A 20,638-nucleotide genomic window follows, 5' to 3' on the forward strand; every position below is an offset into this window, starting at 1 on the left:
TACCGCCGGAGGAGAATTTATTTTGTTCCTGGCAACGTCATGCAAACTCCGCCCGTTACTATTCCCTCTTTTTCTTTTTCACAGACCATTGTTCTTTCCTTTCTCTGCCTTCAACTAAATCCCGGGCAGTCCGATTCACCAATATGACAAATTCATTGAAATAATTTGAATAAGCCTGGCCTCAACTCGCTCATTTTTCAAGTATTAGCCATTTAAATTCCCCGTGAACATGTCATTATTTAATGATTTAACAAGATTACCGGTATAATTGTTAAAAATTAGGCAAAATGATGGAGCAAGAGATAAAATTGACGAATCCAACCGACATATCGACTAGGATTGTGTATGCATATGGAATGGAAAAAACCCTTGCTAAAGAATCAGCTTCTCTATTTTTAAAAGTTTATTCTTTTAACAAAATTAAAATGAACATTGCAGAAAAATAGACTGATCGAAAGTGGAACAAATGAATAACCAATTGCATTTCTAATATAAGGGATACCCCAATCCAGATAAACAATTGAATGGGCGACTTTATTTTCTTTTTAATCAAAAAAAAAATTGCATTGATTGCTTATCAGCAATATGGACGACTACATTGATAACGATGAGAATGAAGAATATTTTTATGAAGGTCAATATTTATCATTTGAAATATAGCAGGAGTTGAAGGAATAATCAAGTTAATCGTTCTATTTCTATTCTCAGATAGGGACGAAGGAATCGATGAATTGGTCGAAGGGAAGTCGAGTGAGAAGGCATCCTCCACTATTCCTGTCCATTCCACAGTAAAAATCACTGAATAATTACTAGTACAGGGAGAATAGAGCAAAGTGGAACGTCTAGCTTATTTTAATTTGGTGAATCAAAAAAATAGAAATTCTCAAATTACAATATAATACATAAATTTTTTTTTACTCTGAATAAGAAATTCAATGGCACTCAGAATAACTATAGTAAATATCTGTAGTGAAAAGTCACTGAATTGAACTGGATTTTCTATCTAAGAAGTGTAGATGTTCCGCTTTTTTCCTCCTCTAAACTATATCCCATTACTATTTATTTAAATAAATAAAATGAATGAAAAAAATGAAAAAAAAAATTTATGAAAATACTTTATCCATAGGAAATTGAGGGAATGGTTAGAATTAACTTGTCAGAGTTGACCCAGAAAATAATCGGTTGTGAGATTGATGAAAATGTTACGACTGAATATCCATGGTTATTTGTGAAGAAAGAGATAATAGAAGATAATTTGGACTTGCATGTTGAGAGCAGTGACTTTCTTCCAATTCGGGATAAAATTTTTAAATATCCTGATGATACTATGTTGATTGGTTTAGCGCCAAGTAGAACGAATAGTCCAGAATTCTATATTTGCTTAACGGAAAGCAGTCGTGATACAGTGGTCAGACAAATTGAATCATCAAGAAATAATCAAGAGAATCGTGTGAAAAATGCTGTTTTCAGAGAGGCTGGTTATTGGCAGCAATTAAGTAGTGCTGAAAATATGGAGGAGACGATTATTATGAGTGCAAGACCTCTTCTACAAAGTGAAGTATGCATGGAGTACATAAAAATAAATTATTATCCCGAGAAAATGGACTTTTTATGGCAAATTAAATGAATTAATTGAAATACATCGATTATAAATAAGTAAATGATTTTTATTCTCAGATCGTTGTGAAACGTGACTTTCTAAAAAGTCGAATTGTATTGGCTGATCGTAATGCCGATGAGCAGCGAGACAGTTACGTAGAACTCGTAACTTCGAGACAGACATTTAACAACGTAATCAAGAGACTTGTATCCCACGGCGATGATACCAATCCCGAAACTTGTGACAACACAGCTCAAACTTGCTCTCAAAAACCTCTAAACTCTTGGTTTCAATACAGCACGTACGACTATAAGCCGATCAATACAGAAGCTTATAACGAGGAAGAAGCGAGAGCTATTCGAAAACTTCTGCGTATACATGAGAAAAATATGTGCGACAAAGTATAAAATCCCTTGAATAGCCAGTGAATACTGGAGCTACTGCTACTACATCCTTTTTTTTTCCTCTTTGTTTTCAGGTGTTGATGAATACAGCATGGGATATTCACACAGATGAATGCAAGAAATTGGTTCGAGATAAGAAAGATACACAGACTCCACTGCCTGTTGTTTACACTGAATATCAAAATTATCATAGCATTGAAATAACTAAGGACAAAGTCATTAACGATCTGTGTTGGCACCCACTCTGGACAGGCATTGCAATAGCAACTTATACAGATCACTCGAAAAGTGAATATCTCACTGAAAAATCTCCGAGCAATCAAGTACATTAATAATAATAATAATATTCCACGTGAAAGTCAGCTCGAAAAATTATGGCGACATAATTTGTCGATGTGATATGCACGAGGAATCCCTTTAGTCATATAGAGAGAAAGAAATTGAAGAATTTTCAAATGAATGAAAATTTTTTTCGTCCAATTGTATAGGTTTTGAATAGACGTTTACAAGATGATAACTATGTTTTAATCTGGTCGTTGAATGACTGTCTCAAGCCAAAATTGATTCTCCATTGCTTCAGGGAAGTAACAAGCATTTCCGTTCGACCACTTGATGGCAATATCGTGGTCGGTGGTTGCTGCAATGGCCAGGTATGCTGCGTTCCTCTGATTCATTAACTGGGAATGTGAATGCTTCAATAAGAAATCGGGATTGATATTTCAGATCGCGATATGGCAGATATCGGGACAAATCGAACGTGTAGAAACTATCAGTGCAATTACCCCAACACAAGCCAAAGCTACAAGAACACTTAAAAATTTAATGAAATGGATGAAAGGATTAGAAGAAAACAATAGCATTCGTCCAACAGCAATGTCATTACTTCAGACTAGTCAAAAAGGTGCTATAACCCAAATTACTTGGCTGCCGTTATACACTAGAATTGGTCAGAATGGAAGATTTGTTCAACTAAAAGATACAGAGATTGATACCAACGAGATTGGATGGCAATTCATGACGTCCAGTGAGGATGGTACAGTGGCCTTTTGGGATTTAAGGTTGGCAAATTCGTTTCCTCTTATTCACAACTGATTTTCCTCAAAAATATCACCAATTCGTTATCACCTTCACTACTATTCAGAGTACAAAATGACAGCAATGTAACCGTGCAAAAGAATAGACAAGCGATTTATAAGCATGAAGCATTAAAACAATGGATTTCACCGCTAAAGGCACTTGATGATGTTTTAACGCCCACATACATGCTGATGGTTAAACATCCAGAGGAGGAACGTCGTGTCTCTATCACAACCATGAGTGTTTATGTACCAGCAAATGAAAAGATTCAAATAGAACCTTTTTCAAAGAGCACTGATATCGCTATTAGGAAATACTATAAACACGTGAAGAGAGAGGCAAACGATGTTATGTCGAAGATGATATTCATTGGTACCCTGGAGGGTGATGTAGGGGTAATAACATGGGATGGCTTTGAATTTGCCAATAGTTTAACAATTAACCGAGAAGTAACTAGCTGGATCTGGCGGAACACTCTCATCCACGATGGACCCGTTACCCACTCCGTTAGATCTAAATATCTGCATGATGTTATTATTACTGTTGGTGGCAAAGCATTTGCCATTTGGAGAGAAGATTTTCCCAAGCCTATTCTTATGAAACGATCGACAGTTAGGTTAAATAAAAAATTCATGTATCATAGATCATTACTGCAAGTACTCAATGAATAATTGTCATGATTTTTTAGATATACTACATGCTCGTGGGGTACATCTCGCCCTAGTGTTGTAATAGTGGCGCGTGTGGATGGCACAATAGAAATATGGGATCTAATCATCAAGAGTCATGAGCCATGTTTTATTCAAAGCCTATCCGGAAAAATCATCTCCGGAATCTACACGCATGAACTTCACTTAAATCCTCAATGCGTTGCATTTTGCGATTATAACGGTTCATTAAGAATTTTTTTAGCTCCAGCAAATCTCTTGATCTTCGAAGAGAGTCATGTTAAGTGGATGAGATCATTTATCGATCGAGAGGTCGACAGGGTATAACAATCATACTATTTTTCTATTTACTTTTAAAATAATAAAACGGCATTTCTCCGCCCCAATTATCAGATACAAGAATTTGATAAGTGGCAAAGTTCTTGGAAGGAGAAGAAATCTCAAAGTAAAGAAAAACATGGGACCCAAAAAGAAGAAGAGAAAGAGGAGGAGACGAGGAAAGGAGAGGCTGAAGAAAAGGCTCGAGCGGAAATGACTGAAACGAGCGGGAAAATCGGCTTGACGCAACCGGTAAAAGGGTCCTCCTACGCTTCTTCAAAAGACTACTTTCGTTAAAGCAATGACTTTTTTTATTCTCCTTTTTCACTCTCTCTCTCTCTCTGTACTCTTTCTTTATTTGCCTTTTCCTTTCGTTCATTCAGCAACATAAACCTGGACAATTTATTGAAGAAGCAAAGAATCGGTGGAACTCAATGGAGCTGAAACGAATGCAGCAGATAATTCTAGAAAAAAAAGGACTAAAGGCCGACGATCTTGATGAAAGACAAGCGCCAGTACTCAAATTGCGCAGAGAGGCAAAATTGAAAAAGAAGAGAGTTGAGGAAACACTGCGAAATAAAAATAAAATATTCCATGAGGCTGTGAATTTCGTACTTCCCGAAAGTGATTATAAACAAATGCATTATCCACCTGACAAGACCACCAGAAAAGATATTCGAGCTACTGCTGAGTCTTTATGGGATACTGGAAAAACAGAGCAAGATGAAATGGAGGCACTTATTGAAAGTATAGAGGCTGAAGTTAGTTTCACCGATACAATTTTTCTTTCTTTTCCATTGAAGAGAATGAGTGAAATTTGAAGAATATGATGCATTTATCGATCTTTCTGAAACTTTATATTGAAAATTTCCAAATTAATAGACATTTTTTTTTCTTTTTTTTCTCTCGACTGATTCAAATATTGCAATATATTTTTGGGTAAAAATGTGTCAAATTTCAAAACTCATTCATTGATGATTGATTAATCACAATATCAACTTTATTCCTGTTCTCCCGACTTATTCAGCAAACTGAGGAAGAAAGGGCAGATATACTCAATGAATATACTAAGATTTGCAACGAAACATTGAAATCAATGAAGGAGCACCCCTTCAAGGATTTTTTTAATTGGCGTCAAATGATAAATGACGGTGAGCACAGGCGACGCTCTCTCGATGTCCAACTTCGGAATACATTGAAAAAACGGAGCAAGGCACCAAAAATCCTTTGATTCCATATACTCATGCAATTCAACCTAACAATTATTATTGTGGAAAACTATTTCGAGTGTGTATAGAACTGTCATTCAAGTGTCATGTCCTCCATCAAGATGTGAGTCAATCAACGCTGGTTCCCCATATTTTTTCACCCTCCCGTCGTTTTTCATCTCATCACGTCAAATTGTATCGTGGAGAAACGTGTCGGCTAAAGGTACATATATGTATAGTACACTCACTGGATTTCTTGTTCAACTTGGCACTTTCCCACTCTTTTTTCTGTTATGAGTCGGAGATGTCAGTCTCTCTACGTGACTGACTAAGAGACTGAGAGAGAAAGAGAGAAAGAGCTGAAAGAAAGAAATGAGGGAGAAAATTTGCGGAAGGGTAGACGAGTAACAAAGATGTACACGAAAATTCATTATCAATTATGCAATCGATAATCCATCCAATAAAATTAATGACTAATTTTTTAACCAGTAATAATATATGAAAATAATCAATTATTCAATGAATATTGATGAATGAATTTGCAATTTTCGTAACAGCATGATTAGATGTATGGTTTTAAATTTAGGAGCAAAAGAATTGGAGAAAAGAGTGGAATGGGACAGTTATTTTGTACTTATGGTATTGTGAAAGGGGAAAGGGGTACATAGTACATGGAATATGGAAGGTCAATAGGTATTGGGAAAAGGTCGGTGGGTCAACGGTAATAATCGTTAGGAGCAGACGGTGCCCCTGGCATCCTCCCGTGAAATTTCGTATAACTCCTCTTGCCTCTTATGAGAGAACAACAAAGGTGATCGGAGAGAAACGGAGGCAAACCCTCAACAAACTTGCCAATAACTTATATTTCATCCATCAAATATATAGTCGACTTTAATTGAAGCTCACATGCGTGCATAGGATAGCATTTATTTACTTGATGTGAGAGAGGTTGATAGGTATCAAGGGAGTAGGAAGTATTGGCCTCTGCCTCGCCACCATTACGATAGACATGTCACAGGGGTTATGGCTAATAGACGATCGTGCAGAGTTCATTCAATTACGTGGTAATCTCGAGTTTGCTAGAGAGGAGGACACCGCATCGATTGCCGTTAAACTTCTTGTCCCTTTCTCCTATAACCATTAACCCACAATTCATCTACACATCAATTGAGATGGCACTTCAAATTGATGAGAACAATCTTATATTAAACCCAAACATTAAGGCACCAAAGTGCTACCTTACATCTAATCATAGCCAAGTGTCTTTAGAAAAAAATGAAAAGGTGTGTAAGCTGTAAAAGGATAGAAGGAGAGGAAAACATGATTAATAAATTTCAGAACCGAGAAGTACCTCGGAAGCAACTGTAACTGCATCCGGAGCGGAATTAAACGATCCATGGATTCCTACCTTTTTCTCGTATCGTTCGCACAAAATTTCCATCCAGGGCATTACAAATCTCTCTGTCCGTTATCTCCTGGTCCCATCCCCCTTGCCGACACTCAAATATCTCTCATCTAAGCATCTCGACTCCTTCAGGGTGAGAAATTCCAGCTTCAGTGACGCTTGCACTAATAACTTTCTCACCTTAAGTTCCACACTTTTCATTTTTCTCCAACACACATGTATCATTTCTATTGTAATAAACCTTCTCCTTTCTTCCTTTCTTTTCCGAATTGTCTCGTTCTCTGACTTCCACATGGATTATTGAGAAAAATACCTTAGATAATACTGCACACAGCTATGGAGGAGCCATAATTCATCAAACCCATCAAACACACTTTCGAGACTAATTCCCGATAGTTGAAATTATGTATTTCCATCCATCTCTCTCTCTCCCTCTCAGTTCCACAAACAAATCTGTTCAGATCAATTCACTTAGATGGCATGATGTTTTCAATCCTCCACTGTATTTTCATTTTTCCCTATACCTAGGGAGTTATTGTTTTACTTGATTAAAAAACGTTGAGTCGACACAAGAAGTTCCACTTGAATATAATATCCCGAATATTAGATAATCTCAATCAATAATAATAGCTGTAGTGTTTCCATTTCACCAATCCATTTGAAATTTTATTATTCATAGCTACATAACTATATCAAAATCAATTACAAAATAGATTAAATGTTTTTTCTTTAAAATACAAACTTTGATTAATTAATTGAATAATCCCTCCCATATTGACCATATTGAAAACAATTTTATTAACAAAAAGAAAAACCAAAGAGAGAGGAGAAAGCGCGAGAAAAAGAGAGAGAGAGAGGGAGAAATTATTATGAGATTTTAGTGAGTTTCGTTGTTGTAACGATGATGATCATATACAAAATTCAACTCGAACGCTGATTATGCGTTATTGTAACCTCAAAATATTGTACTTGGAATACTCATCAAAATGGAGGAGTACGACTTGTCGGTAAGGACTTTTTTTTTCCAATTTTCCAATCAAAGTAATTTTGGCAAATCTCAGCGCATCGTCACATAGACTTTTATAATTCCATATTCACTGGCGAGCTTATGATTGCACCGGCGGTAATGAATATTCACTTGTATAAAAATGTAAAGAAACATACAAACATGATAAGTGTATTGTTCCTTCACTTTTTAAGATAGAAAAAAAAAACAATACAATAATTTTTATCCACTTGCACACGTATTACTTTGGCATTTAACTACTATATTGTTTGTTAATCTCCATTCCACGATATTGTATATATAATGTTCGACGGAATTGTACGTACTATTCATTTTTATCACATCAACATCTCTTTGCGCGTTGAAAATAGTAGAGAAATTAAATATTTTTAAACTCAATGCATAAATATTGTTATCGAACACGAGCAATGTGTGATGAATCAACTGCTCACTAGTTAAAACCGAATGTTCTACGTAAAGGTCCATTTATTTTTAGACCAATAATTGCAATTAAGGCATATTTTCACGCATTCACATGATATTTACAATTAAAGGCTGTAGTCATTTCCTATCACCTCAATCATATTTTCATTGATATTTCCTGTAGTATTTATAACAATGACTTGGAGTCCACTGAGGATATTATAAAGGGTCTTTATATCTCGTACAAGCCATCACCACTCCAATGGAAAAAATTAATAATTCCAAAAGAGCTCTCAATTTTATTCAGCATTGATAATCTATCAATTTATTGTTGTTATTCTTTTTTTAAATAATGAACAGCCTTAGAAATATACCTCGAATATAGTCTCTCCCAATTTCCGTCTACAGGCTTTTCAACTCTTTCTGCATTATAAAGCATTCTCGTCCACAAGCAATATTCACTGAAATGAGAAATATATATCTCTTTCTTAGCCCCCATTTTCTCCCATGAGAAAGTAAGATGATTCATTAAAATACCTGGTGGAAAATGTTGAGTGCGTCAACAGCCCTTTTCATTCAATGCTATACATTTCACCGTAATTAGCTATTAACCTCTGAAAAATCTCAACTGTCAATCATCTTTTGTCGATATTAATGTTTTTCTCTTGTTGTTTTCTTCGTTTTATTTTTTATTAAATAATTACAATTTCCAATGATAATTTAACTACCAAAAATCAATGCTCAAGAGGAATATTGTGATTATGCAAATCAAGATTGTATAATTATTTTCATTTGCTCACCTAAACAACTGCCGATTTACACAAATCTATCATCAATCTATCAGCATGCTTACGATTACCTTTTTGTCAACAAGGTCTCTATTCGTTATCAATAGTAACATAACAGCTTGCCAGCAGCGTAAAGGGTTACACGATATTATTATTTGTTTCAACGATGAAAAAAAAATGAATGTAATTCTAATGATCAAATGACTTTTAATTGTTAAGCAATTCACCTCCGTTATTTACAACTTTAATCTTGCAGTAGTCGCAGTTTTTAATAATAGGATAATAATTTCGGTAAATGAAATTATTTCATGTGAATGGATGGTGCGATATTCAACAGAATGAATTCAATGGAACGTAATTGTGAACGACGATAGATGGATTCCTCTTGGATATTTTATTATTTTTCAAATATTATTTTCCTTTGAAATATTCAATATTGATAGTACTGGGCTAGAAAAATTCACGCATTACAAATATCAATGTATGCTGGAGGCAGTTGATTTTGCTTTGTGAGGAATTAGTGTGTCACACCATTCTACGGAATAACATTGCCTTGATTATTTTCACATTTCATCAACTAGGTATTTACTCTGACTCTAAACTCTAGTAGCCATGATTCAGAATTTAACATCGAAGCTCACAACGTTGTAAGCCAGCAATATTTTTGTTTCTCTCATTTCATCTTTAATGTAATTTACTGTTTCTCCGGAATAGAAGAAGAATAATGAGAAAAAAAAAAGTGAGAACCCCAGTTTATCCATTGGTTTGGAAAGGAGACCGTGTCTTTCCTTCTCAATATTTAATCTCGCCAAACACACTATATATCGCGGACAACAAGCAGACAGTCTATATACACAATTTACTATGGAAAATGATCAATTGTTTTTTTCATGTCAAGGGAATAAATAATTCATAAATTTTTTCAATGTGAACTATACTGGGCTCTAAAGGCATCGCATTTGCATCTTAGAGAGACAGAATACAATCATTAAACCCTGGAATTGTTGTTATAAAAGAGAGGATTGTTGAAATGGGAATTTGGCAGGGACTAGCAATTATTGGGATCCGGTGGTGTTACGAGATACTCATCTGCACGCTTATGATCTGATAATGCACGCATCGTGTAGGAATCTTGTGGTAATTCACTCTTCCTCCGTAAGAGAGGCTTGACTTTGTTGGTATTTGTCATTTTCTTAGCCTGTAAAAGGGCCCGATTGAGAAATTTTATGGATTTCATGTGAATTGCTTTTTAAAATTAAAATTAAGTAAAAATTGTATGTGAAACATATGATGGTTCACCCATTGAAAAATAAAAAATAATATTTATAACAATACCTCATTGGCTTTTGCTTCTATTTTTTCCAGAGTCAAGGGAATAGCATCATTATCAGTGTCATCGTCCAACGGTGGGCTATCCAAATGTTGAAATTGGTGATTTTCAGTATTCCGTGAATTCTGAATCAATGTATTGTAATTGGGATGTCTCATGGCGAGTAGTTCAACTCTACTCCATGCATCATCTCGATTCTTCGTCATACGCTTCTCCTTCTGTCGGTCCTTTAAACGATAATTTATTATTTTCGGATCATCAACCTTTAACAAATCAGCATCACAGACAAATTTACCTGTGTGTACTGTTGTGTGCATTCATCGAAAACCTTTTGATTCATCTCCATAAGGCGTTTCAATGCATTATATATCAATCCATGAATTGTTTTGTTCCAGTGATTGCGTGAATTTTTGTATAATGCAGGGTACATTATGGGCAGGATGAAAGAGTAATTGTCGGATATCAAAGACATTATGTATTCATTGTTCCAATAATATAAAGTTCTCTCAGCCACCTGATAAAAAATTAAGTCAACAACAATAATAGAAGATTATAAAATCCTGTAATGGTAATCGAGGGAGATTTTTCGTCATTCTTAATTGAAGAAAGATTTAACACAAACCTGGAAATGAGGTGATGATACACACTTGGCCAATTGTCTAAAAAGTGGATCCATAACTTTTTGAAATTCTGCTGGTTCAATAACATCGAGTATCTCTTCCAATTCATTCAAGAACATTACCTCCTTAGGTGAATGTGTTTTCGGCCAATATTTTAATAGATTCTTAATAACTGGCTCTGTTAAATTTGGATCTTTTTCCAGAAATTGCACAACGCAATACGCAAGTTGTGGGTGATATACAGACAGCGACTTGGCTTTGTGAAGCGGTAATAGTACTTTGAGTAAAAATATTTTGTGTTCTTCCTTGAGAGGCAGGGCAAATCCATTGATAATACTACAGTATAAAATATCATATAAAATTACTTTCCATTTTATCTTGCTTGGGATACGGAAAAAAAAAACAAACAAACAAACAAGAACAAGGATAAATCTCTTGGTAAGAAAATTACCTTCCGAGAATCTCCAAGAGCTCTGCAATGCCATTATGATGCTCAGTTTCATAAATAAATCGATAAAATACATTATTTATTTGTTTTCTGATGTATGCCCTGAGGCCCAAAAATTTTCCATAAATTCGGTGTAAAGTTGTCTTCAAAAAATCTCTCTCCCGTGGATCTTCAGAATCGAATAGCTCTAATAATTGTAAAACAAATTTGTGATCGATATAGCGCTTAGCAATGGTTGGTTGAAAGTCTTGAGACTCAAGTAAACGAAGAAAAAATTCATAAACGAGTTGTAGGTGGGGCCAAGCTGCCTCCAAAGTAGGTTCATCTTCCTCAGGATCAAATTCAGCACCGTTGGGATTTGATGATGGTGGTAGAGTTCGAAACAAATTCACAGCGAACTGCAATGCAGATAAAAATCACAATCGAGTGATTACAATAAGAAGGAAATCCGTAAATGACCCAATAATTAATTAACAAATATTAGAGCTGTTTGATTAATTGGCTAATTGACTAACCATATTTACTGCTTCGGGGTAAATAGATTCGGTGATAACACCTTTGTTCTTTGTGACGTACTCTACCATCTCTAATAAAGCACCACGCTTGACTTCCTTCCATTTTAAATCAGACAGCGGATCAGACTCAAAGTCAAACAATACACAGCACTGACGAAGCTTTTGTATAAAGAGTTCTTCCCTTTCGCTGGGCTGTTGAGCCTCTGTGAATCGCAAGTTCACTCATTAATTGTCATTTTTCTATGCAAACGTTCATACATCCTCAATCAATCTTCAATAATAATTAAAATCAATCAAGTGAAAAAATTTAATGAATACTCAGGCCGATCATTCAAATTTATGTATTTAATTTTTCAAATCAACTCGTTTATCTCGAATAATTCACATCGAGTTTCTTACAAAACTCATCCAACTTTATAACTATATATTATTTATCGTGATAGTCAAATGCAATTGATATTTTGACGCATTTAAATAAGTATTGGTTCTTCGAGAAGCCATAAAAATAAAGTATTTTACACTTACGGTCTACCAACGGTGCAGATTATTAAAAAAAAAAAAGTGACAATAAAAATGAAAAAAAGCAGGAAAAAATACCAATGAGTAGGGGTTGCAGTGGCTGATAGTGAAGGGCGGATACCGGTTGACACTGTTTGTTACTGTCTTGAGTGAGTATAGCAGCAAATGCTAACCCCTGATGAAAACTTGGACTCTTTGGGAGACCACTTCCCAATGATGGGCTCATACCCCCAACGTGAACCATCACAATTACTTCAATCCAATAATATCTATTTGATTTTTATAAGAGTCAGAGTGGGGACACTGCCCCGAATTCAATCACAGGCTCATTTAAATACTATAACAGTATAAATTATAGAGAATAACGGACAATAACGTCATTCCTCAATTAGATGACAAATTAGATATTATTAACTTTTCAATCTGTTGAATCTGCGTCGTCCAACGCAACACAAAAACCTCAAAATATTTACAAAGGTTCATTCATGGACTTCACTGGTTATATAATTAATTTAGTAATGGAATATCGATTTAAATGATAAATTGTGTTGTAGATATTTGACACAGATAATTCCTAGCTTGTAGTTCACTCTCATGTACTCTACTGTTCATTCGATTCTGGAGGTAATTTTCACCAATTATAGATTAGCTTAATAATCCTAAATCTCGACATACACTTCACACATGGCGCAAGGTAAGTATAACTTGTTTTTCGTATAAAGTGTCAGCGCGTTTTAGAAGAAGACACTGTTTACTTGGGATGATAAGGAGCACCAAGATCATCCGGTGAAACAAAATTCACAGAATATAAATTCAAATGCGGCTGCGCAAGCCGGTGAAACAATCGATAGCCCCTGACGTAGGCGTGTAATGATGATGTTCTTACTTATAAGCTAATGTATGTGTACATGCGTGTGCGATAGGTTGTGCAGCATCAAGTATGGGCGTATTATTGAAGTATCAAAATGACAATAGTAACAAGTTCTCAAATTATAGGAAAAAAGGTTTTTGGAAATGATATAATTGTTAACACTTACCCGCTAAAGATGCCAATTTTTGTAATTCGCGATTCTTTGATATATTGAACCTAGAGCTGCTTTGACGCTTGTCCTTTTTAATGACAGGCCCGCCAGGCTGATATTTGATCTTATTGATGAGAGTTGGGGGTGGAGGTGTACTCCCACCCGGCGAAACACCCGCCACTTTGTTATTCTGTTAAAAAAACAGAATATTGTCCCCAATTGAAAAATCAACATAGAATACTAAAAATTATCGTTTAAATGAAAAACTTTAAATTTATCAAATATTGATGTAATCAAATCAATATTTTGATAAGGATCTTATTATTTCAGTATTATTTATCTACAGATACATGCAATTACACAATTGGATTTATCTTATCTCTTGTGACTGATGTCAGCAATAACCATGACGATAACAAGATTTCTCTTGACAAATAATAAAACATTGTACAACTGCCATGTGAAGGGACTTCCTCTCATAAATGGGAAATTGATTAGCATTTGAAACGAAAAACATTAAAATTTATAATGAAAAATCCTGCCTTTTTCTTGAAGACATTTCCAAATGCAAGGTTACTAAAAGTCTGCATCTTGCTTGAGCCTTAGTGTCACTCAATGATCATATAACATCACGCATAAGTTTCTCTGACCAAATCTTCCGTCACGCCATGCGTAATGGATCATCATTTGAATTCCAAAGCAATAATAAATGGATTTTTTTTTCCAAAATTCACTCGTATTTTCTTTTCCTGTTGATCCGACGAAAGTTAATCGGTCACAAATATGATTGAATGCGTAATTACCGGATATCTTTCCATAACTCACTCCCCTTGTTGTTCCTTTTATTTCTATAGGATATCACCCCAAGGTCGTTAGCTAGCACTAATGATGATTATTATAAAAATGACTACCGCGCTCGTGATCAAGACTCGAATTACTTGCGACACGTTTTGGCGAGAAATCAGCCAGTGGCACAGAGTCGCGACGTTTGTCATTGTATATGTCGGATTGTTGCACTCAAACAGTGTTTTAATTCTCTTATTTTTCGCAAGCTTATTCTCCACATGATAGCAAAAGAAATATCAATAATAAATATTACTGCACGATTCAACTATTTCCGAACAAATCGCTCAAATGTACTGGCTTTCTTCAACTTCAATAGCTCATTATCGATGTAAAGCGGGATTAAACAATAAATCCTCCCCGATAAAGTGATGGTCGATTCATTCCACTCGTTAGCACGAACACGAGACTCAGTGGACATCGAATATAACTGCACTCACCGCGGCACTCAACTTCAATGTCTTCGTTCTTTCTCTTTCTCTTTCTCTTTTTCTTTCTCTCTCCCTCTCTGTGGCATTCACTTGATCACTCAGCGTCCCTGAGAGATATGTATTGCGTAGTTATGTCAAAATGATACATGGATAAGTAACAGAAAATTATTCGTTCTTTCAGGACAAATTTTTTCTCAGTACTAAAAAAAATAATGCCATCACAACTTTCCGCTGTTAATTATCGGGCAAAGAAACATTTTAAAATACCATAAATACACACGTTAATTTAAAATAAAACTGGAATTAACGAGTTGAATTTCATTTGGAAAGAATAATTTCATGCCATGTCATTTTTACTTCATTAGTCATTCACTTGGAATTTTGAAACATTTCTTATAATGAAATAATTATTCATCGTTTACGGATCACTTTTTTCACTTTTTTCATCCTGTACTTATGAGAGTGGCCAATAATTCATGGCACAATGGTTTTACGAGGTTTTAGTAGTTCTTATATGATAAACCCCAAGTATGCGGATATTCAATTTAGCTTCGTCGTGTTCTAACTCCGCTGGTATTAGAATGATGAGTAAATGCCTGCAATATTCTTCAATGAAATCAAAATGATTCAGAGAAATAAATAAATACACGGAAAAAAAGTATGCGCGTGGGCTGTCCGGTATGCACTGGCATATATTATTGGCATGCTTTCTATTTGCGCAATCCTTAAAATAGATACTGTGACTTTTTCAACAGTTTTCAATCGGTGGGGATAAAAACTCATCGCAAACACCACTCTAACCAATAACCTAATTGATCATCTAAATTACATGCCTCGCACTTTCATTCATTTTTTCCTGTCCACAAACACAATTTCTACCGAAATTCATCCATTGACTCTAATACTGTTCTTTGTTCATTACAAGTTACGAGTCTTCACACTTACGACCCCTACAAATCATCAGGATCTTGGACAAACTTGTTTACTAATTAATGCATGAAATTTTCTAACCGTCACGGCGAAAATATCTGGCTTTCATTATAACAAGGGCCAATTAAATTGATTAAGATTTTTTTTCTGAGTAGTACTCGATAAACTCTGTCCGTTTCAATGTTTGGCAATTTGAGTTTAACATCATCAGGTATCTTTCGCAGAAAACATAAAGGTAGATTAAAAATTTCATTAATTTAAAAGCGGAGAAAAACAAAATTGGAAGGATTTTTCTAGTTGTACTTCTTTGCATGGAGCTACGAAATCACCTACACTAATAATAATTTACAGCAAATAAGTCGAACAACTTCAGCACAATTGTTATGCAACAATGCTCAAATAATTAATTATGAATCCCTATAAAGTAATCACTCATGTCCCCTTTACGTTTCTCGATCCACAAAAATATGTCCACTATTTATCTGCAAGCCATTAGCCATTGACTGTTTCAACTCATTACCTTGCAATATCAACTGTATCTCTCCACTATCATCTTGTCAAAACAAGATCAATATAACCTCAAAATGGCATCGGGTGATTATATTTTCGATAAATAAAAGAAAAACGCTTAACACTCATGGTACACTGTGCGGAATTCCTCAATACGATAAAAAAATATGTACAATAGCATATTCCTAAATGAACAGTGTAACAATGAAATAGTTCAATAAATCTCAAACGCTTACGAATTTGTTTAAGAATATCTATACACATAATAGTGCCAAATAAGTGTGCGAAAAAATATACTATTATGAAGTGTACATTATTTAACGGTATTGAATAATTCGAGTGATGCAGCATCATACAGAAATGATAATTTCATGCCAAGTTTCATAACCTCACCTCATCTCCATGGTCTGCATCCTTTCCATTTTTTCCCTTCTCCTTGTTCTTTCCTGACTCCTGAAATGTGAAATATGGTTGAACCAGAGATGAATTTAACAGTGAGAAGAAAAGACAAGAGAAGAAAAAGATTGACTAAAGAAAGTGAATTATGTCAATGAAGAATTCAACGATACCATTGTAATAAGCGGTTTGGTACTATAACTTTGGTTGGAGAAGGCAGAAAACAGATCGTTGATGATAATTTTTCGATTTATCGACGATTATGCGATGATTTTTCGAGTGCTTATCGTACTCCAACTGTTGATATTGTTCTGAAATCAATTGGTGAATTTCTTTTCTCTTTTTACTAGAAAACGGCTGAATGATGTGTGTGGATATGTGTGTGTGTGTTATTGCACATAAATTGGTATTCGTGAGAATTGGTATATGTCCGCTACCGGGATTGTGTTCTCTTTCATTCCCCTTCCAACAGTTCTATTCTAGCCTCACTTTTACCCCTTTTTCTCTTTTCTTCACCAAACGACTTTTTGTGTTGTTCATGCACTATACGCTCTTGAGCACAAACCAATAAACAATAAACAACGAAAATAGCTAACAAAACAATTAAATATGTATTCCAAATCACAAACTAACGACACAAGTATCGAAGAGTAACCAATACGAGGAGAATAAAGCAAGGAAAAGAGAGAGAGAGAGAGAGAAAGAGAGAGAGAGTGGAACAGAGAGAGACAGTAGGGACAGAACAGGAGGAGCACATTTTTCCATCATGTCCTTTGAAAAATAATATATGTGAATAAACGCACCTTCTCTTTTTTCAGTATATTTGGCATAACTTCTGCGAATAGTCAAACCTTTTCAAATATCTTTCAGCACAGATTTATTATTTAGGAGAGAGCATCACCGGTTTATTAACGAAGCCTATTTCAAATCACACAATTTTTCTAACGGACGGTTTAAACACGGCTGTGATAATTTTCGATTATTAAATAATTTCATTTGTCGTTGACAATTCGATGGGATTAATTGGTTTCTATTACAGTGGAATGTTTGTTTAGTGGATATGAAAACTCGAAAAATGAAGAAAAACTTTCTAAACACCCAAGTGAGTTGGCCAGTGAGGTGAAGCCGACACGACGGAGCAGGGACCACGGACACCACGGACTATAGTCGAGGTTGTATATGCATGACGCACACCAGTGCAGATATATACTCGTATACATTTCGTGTATACACATATAGATTCGCTAGGGGATAGTCCATAGGCCTTAGCTCATCGGGTACTAATTTAAAAAATGCGCCAATTTTACAAGTTTATTTACCGCACTTATACAGAATACTCCCAAGATGGTAGAAACATTTATCACTTCACTATCTTTTTTCACTTCCAAATTTCGATTATTTTTACCTCTTTTGTTTCGACTTTCAAGAGCCGTCAATGAAGTAATTTTTGTTTTGAAATATACAGATAATGGTAATTCTTTTCTCCTTGTTTTTTTATGTATCGTCAATTGGATATACTCATTTAATTTTTATCTCACATAATGAAACAACCAAATTTATTAGACTGCTCCAACAACTTGTAAAGAAGCCATAAAAAAATGGGAAGAACAGACGGGTAACTCGGCTGACAAAGCGGAAGAAGTCATCCTCTCCTTCCAATGGCCTCCAATTGAAAGGATGGATAATAGTTTGTCAATGTTAATCAATGTCAAGTTGGTTGATAAACAGAGCATTAATTAACACGATTCGGTGGATTTGATGCCTTCAATGAATCTTTTATTATTGCTAGGAAGCTGTCGCTGTCGAGCAATATGATTGAAAAAATATCTGGCCTTGAGGCCCTGAGAAATTTGAAAATCTTGTCTTTGGGAAGAAATTATATAAAGAGTTTCGCAGGATTGGAAGCTGTCGGAGGACAATTGGAACAATTATGGATTTCTTACAACCTAATCGAAAAAATTAAAGGTGTTAATGTATTCAAGGCTTTGAAAGTCCTCTACATGGGGAATAACCTTGTGAAGGATTGGGCAGAATTCAATCGGCTACAGGACATACCGAAACTAGAAGAGCTTATTCTAATAAATAATCCAATTTGTGAAAATTTGGACGCAGAATCTTGGAGGGCTCAAGCTACCAGACGCCTTCCCAAATTGAAAAAGTTGGATGGAGTTCCCATCGTGTGAGTGAATAAAACAATTAATCATAGTATGTTTGTTCGTTAATTAGATAAATTATCAAATTACTTCATACTCTCTTTTAGCCATCTCGAATAATCCCCTTTGATCATGGAAAAATGGATAAAAAATAAAGACAATAATCATTTCGGCGTTTAACAAATATTATCGAAGTGAAGACAACAATAAAAATAAAGTTAATTAATTTGTATCATAATTTTCAACTTTCATATCATTAATTCCCAATTCTTCATTCTGTTGAAAAGTCCTCTGATATTTGGTAATAGTCAATTTGCCATCACAACCATTATCTGAGAGGCTCTGAATGTAACTGTTACCAGCTGGATCATCGAGAATAATTGTAATTGAATGAATGCCATTCAAAACTTGATCTAATTTTGAAATGAATTCATCCATTCGTTTTTTAACAGTTTCGTCAACACTATCTCCGCAAAATGAAGCACTCGATAATAATTGTTCTTTCGTTGCTGTGAGTAGTCCTTCTATCGTTGTAAAACGACCTCCAAGAGCATTTGGCCCCACTTCCAGTTCCAATTCTGGAATTTCCATTGAACAAGTTTCAGATTTCAAGACATCTCTACTGAAATCTTCTGTTCCAGTCACTTGAACTTGAATTCGTATTCCTTCGGGCTCAATTCCACTACCACTCTTTACTTCATTCGTCTTGTGGCCACACTCATCACATGTTGTTGCCATTATTACAACTTCTTTAAAATGCGGAATATTTGTCATTTTCATATTTGTACTGCAGGGAGCATTACATTTAGGACAATTGGTGGGAAATTTTAAGATTTCACCTTCCAAGTCTTCTAATGTATAACTTTCTGGTTCCATGGGTTTGAGAAGCTCATCGTTATTCTCTTGAAAAATACCCAACATTTTGTTTTCCATCTCTGATCTAACAAAATGAGTTATCGAACATTGGCGATCTCTCTGGAATTCATTAACATTTTCCACGTGGGTTTCTCCCGTGATATCTTCGAAAATAATTGTAAAAGGTTCATCAACTGATTTCAAAGATAAAAGTTGCGAAATAAATAGCTCAATGTCCGCTGCTGTCTTTGGATTCTCTTGCTTTCTTCTAGACTGATCCTGCTCCAATCCCATTACACTTCTGTCAATAATTCCTTCAATTGTCGTTATCTCTGAATAAAATATCAATTAATTTATGTAGGTGTGGTTATAACTCTGAGAGCTTGGGCTTTTATTTCAATTGAATTATGGAAAAATCTTTACCTCCTTTCTGCGATTGCGAAGGAATTTCAAAGTTCAGTTTCGGTATTTTTATGCTTGTATAGTCAGATTTCACTACTTGTCTATTCAAATCTCTCTCATTAACAACTTCTAATTTGATTCTGATCCCTTTCTCATTTATTTTTCCTCCATTCTGAATTTCGTTATTCTCGAATCCACAATTTTCACATTGAAAGGACATCAAAATAATATCTTTATAATGAGGAATTTTAGTTAGGAGCAATCTCGTGAGACCCTTTAAAGTAAATATTGTCAATCATTAGTTTATAGATGATGCAACTTGGCAATAACAATTACTTGATACAACCAGTCTACTTCCAATGATGAAATCTGAGGGTAGACTTACATTTTTACCGCAATTCATGCACAGACTTTCTATTGTAGTCACTGGAGGATGATCTGCATCAAAGGTCTTCAAATCTTGGAATATGGATCCACTTGCTATTTGTTTTGATTCTTTTATCTCCGATTTGGGCATGTTTTTTTTTATAAACTATGTCACTTGATGTAAATTAATATTTTCATTCAAATAAAAAAATATATGTAAATATTTAGTTTGGTTGTTCAATGTGTACAATATGTAATTGTAGGTTAGATTATATCAAAGAGGATTGACTAAAGTAGAGGCTCAGTTCTCGGGGTTGAAGAGACCCCAGCGACATCGTAGTACTGCACCCCAAGAGAGGGAGGGCACCACACGCAATGGTGGGGTGTTTTTTTTTTATTAA

General features: G+C 35.0%; 4 protein-coding genes across 7 annotated transcripts; 2 read left to right on the forward strand and 2 right to left on the reverse strand.

Annotated features, from left to right (window-relative positions):
• The first annotated feature begins 577 nt into the window (after positions 1–577).
• LOC105268664 (WD repeat-containing protein 63-like) lies at positions 578–5,427 on the forward strand. The gene is made up of 12 exons (XM_011308418.1): positions 578–634; positions 709–788; positions 1,127–1,558; positions 1,678–2,001; positions 2,079–2,327; positions 2,493–2,654; positions 2,728–3,062; positions 3,146–3,697; positions 3,770–4,070; positions 4,143–4,319; positions 4,451–4,828; positions 5,095–5,427. The coding sequence occupies exons 1-12, from the start codon at positions 586–588 to the stop codon at positions 5,296–5,298; spliced, it is 3,243 nt and encodes a 1,080-aa protein (XP_011306720.1). The 5' UTR covers positions 578–585; the 3' UTR covers positions 5,299–5,427.
• Positions 5,428–8,402: 2,975 nt separating this feature from the next.
• On the reverse strand, positions 8,403–17,648 carry LOC105268562 (serine/threonine-protein phosphatase 2A 56 kDa regulatory subunit gamma isoform). Of its 3 annotated transcripts, XR_892344.1 has the most exons (10): positions 17,265–17,648; positions 16,459–16,518; positions 13,367–13,541; positions 11,811–12,013; positions 11,299–11,693; positions 10,850–11,183; positions 10,523–10,741; positions 10,233–10,454; positions 8,647–10,095; positions 8,403–8,570 (listed from the first exon to the last, which is right to left on the reverse strand). XR_892344.1 is itself a non-coding variant. In XM_011308227.1 (9 exons), exons 1-9 carry the CDS (start codon positions 17,289–17,291, stop codon positions 9,946–9,948), a joined length of 1,785 nt encoding a protein of 594 aa, XP_011306529.1. In that variant the 5' UTR covers positions 17,292–17,648; the 3' UTR covers positions 8,403–9,945. The 3 variants fall into 3 exon arrangements, 2 of the variants coding, with proteins under 2 accessions (XP_011306529.1, XP_011306530.1); XM_011308227.1 differs by having other exon boundaries at positions 8,403–10,095; XM_011308228.1 differs by lacking the exons at positions 16,459–16,518; positions 17,265–17,648 and adding an exon at positions 14,635–14,723 and having other exon boundaries at positions 8,403–10,095.
• A 98-nt stretch (positions 17,649–17,746) lies between these two features.
• On the forward strand, positions 17,747–20,248 carry LOC105268564 (dynein light chain 1, axonemal-like). Of its 2 annotated transcripts, none has more exons than XM_011308232.1 (4): positions 17,747–17,932; positions 18,025–18,173; positions 18,251–18,640; positions 20,174–20,248. In XM_011308232.1, the coding sequence occupies exons 1-4, from the start codon at positions 17,930–17,932 to the stop codon at positions 20,178–20,180; spliced, it is 549 nt and encodes a 182-aa protein (XP_011306534.1). In that variant the 5' UTR covers positions 17,747–17,929; the 3' UTR covers positions 20,181–20,248. The 2 variants fall into 2 exon arrangements, with proteins under 2 accessions (XP_011306534.1, XP_011306533.1); XM_011308231.1 differs by lacking the exon at positions 20,174–20,248 and adding an exon at positions 18,722–18,815.
• On the reverse strand, positions 18,782–20,528 carry Zpr1 (zinc finger protein Zpr1). Its single transcript, XM_011308229.1, has 3 exons — positions 20,257–20,528; positions 19,893–20,145; positions 18,782–19,801 (listed from the first exon to the last, which is right to left on the reverse strand). Exons 1-3 carry the CDS (start codon positions 20,386–20,388, stop codon positions 18,837–18,839), a joined length of 1,350 nt encoding a protein of 449 aa, XP_011306531.1. The 5' UTR covers positions 20,389–20,528; the 3' UTR covers positions 18,782–18,836.
• Positions 20,529–20,638: the final 110 nt, after the last annotated feature.

The sequence above is a fragment of the Fopius arisanus genome, unplaced genomic scaffold, assembly GCF_000806365.1.
Source record: "Fopius arisanus strain USDA-PBARC FA_bdor unplaced genomic scaffold, ASM80636v1 scaffold00059, whole genome shotgun sequence".
NCBI lineage: Eukaryota > Metazoa > Arthropoda > Insecta > Hymenoptera > Braconidae > Fopius > Fopius arisanus.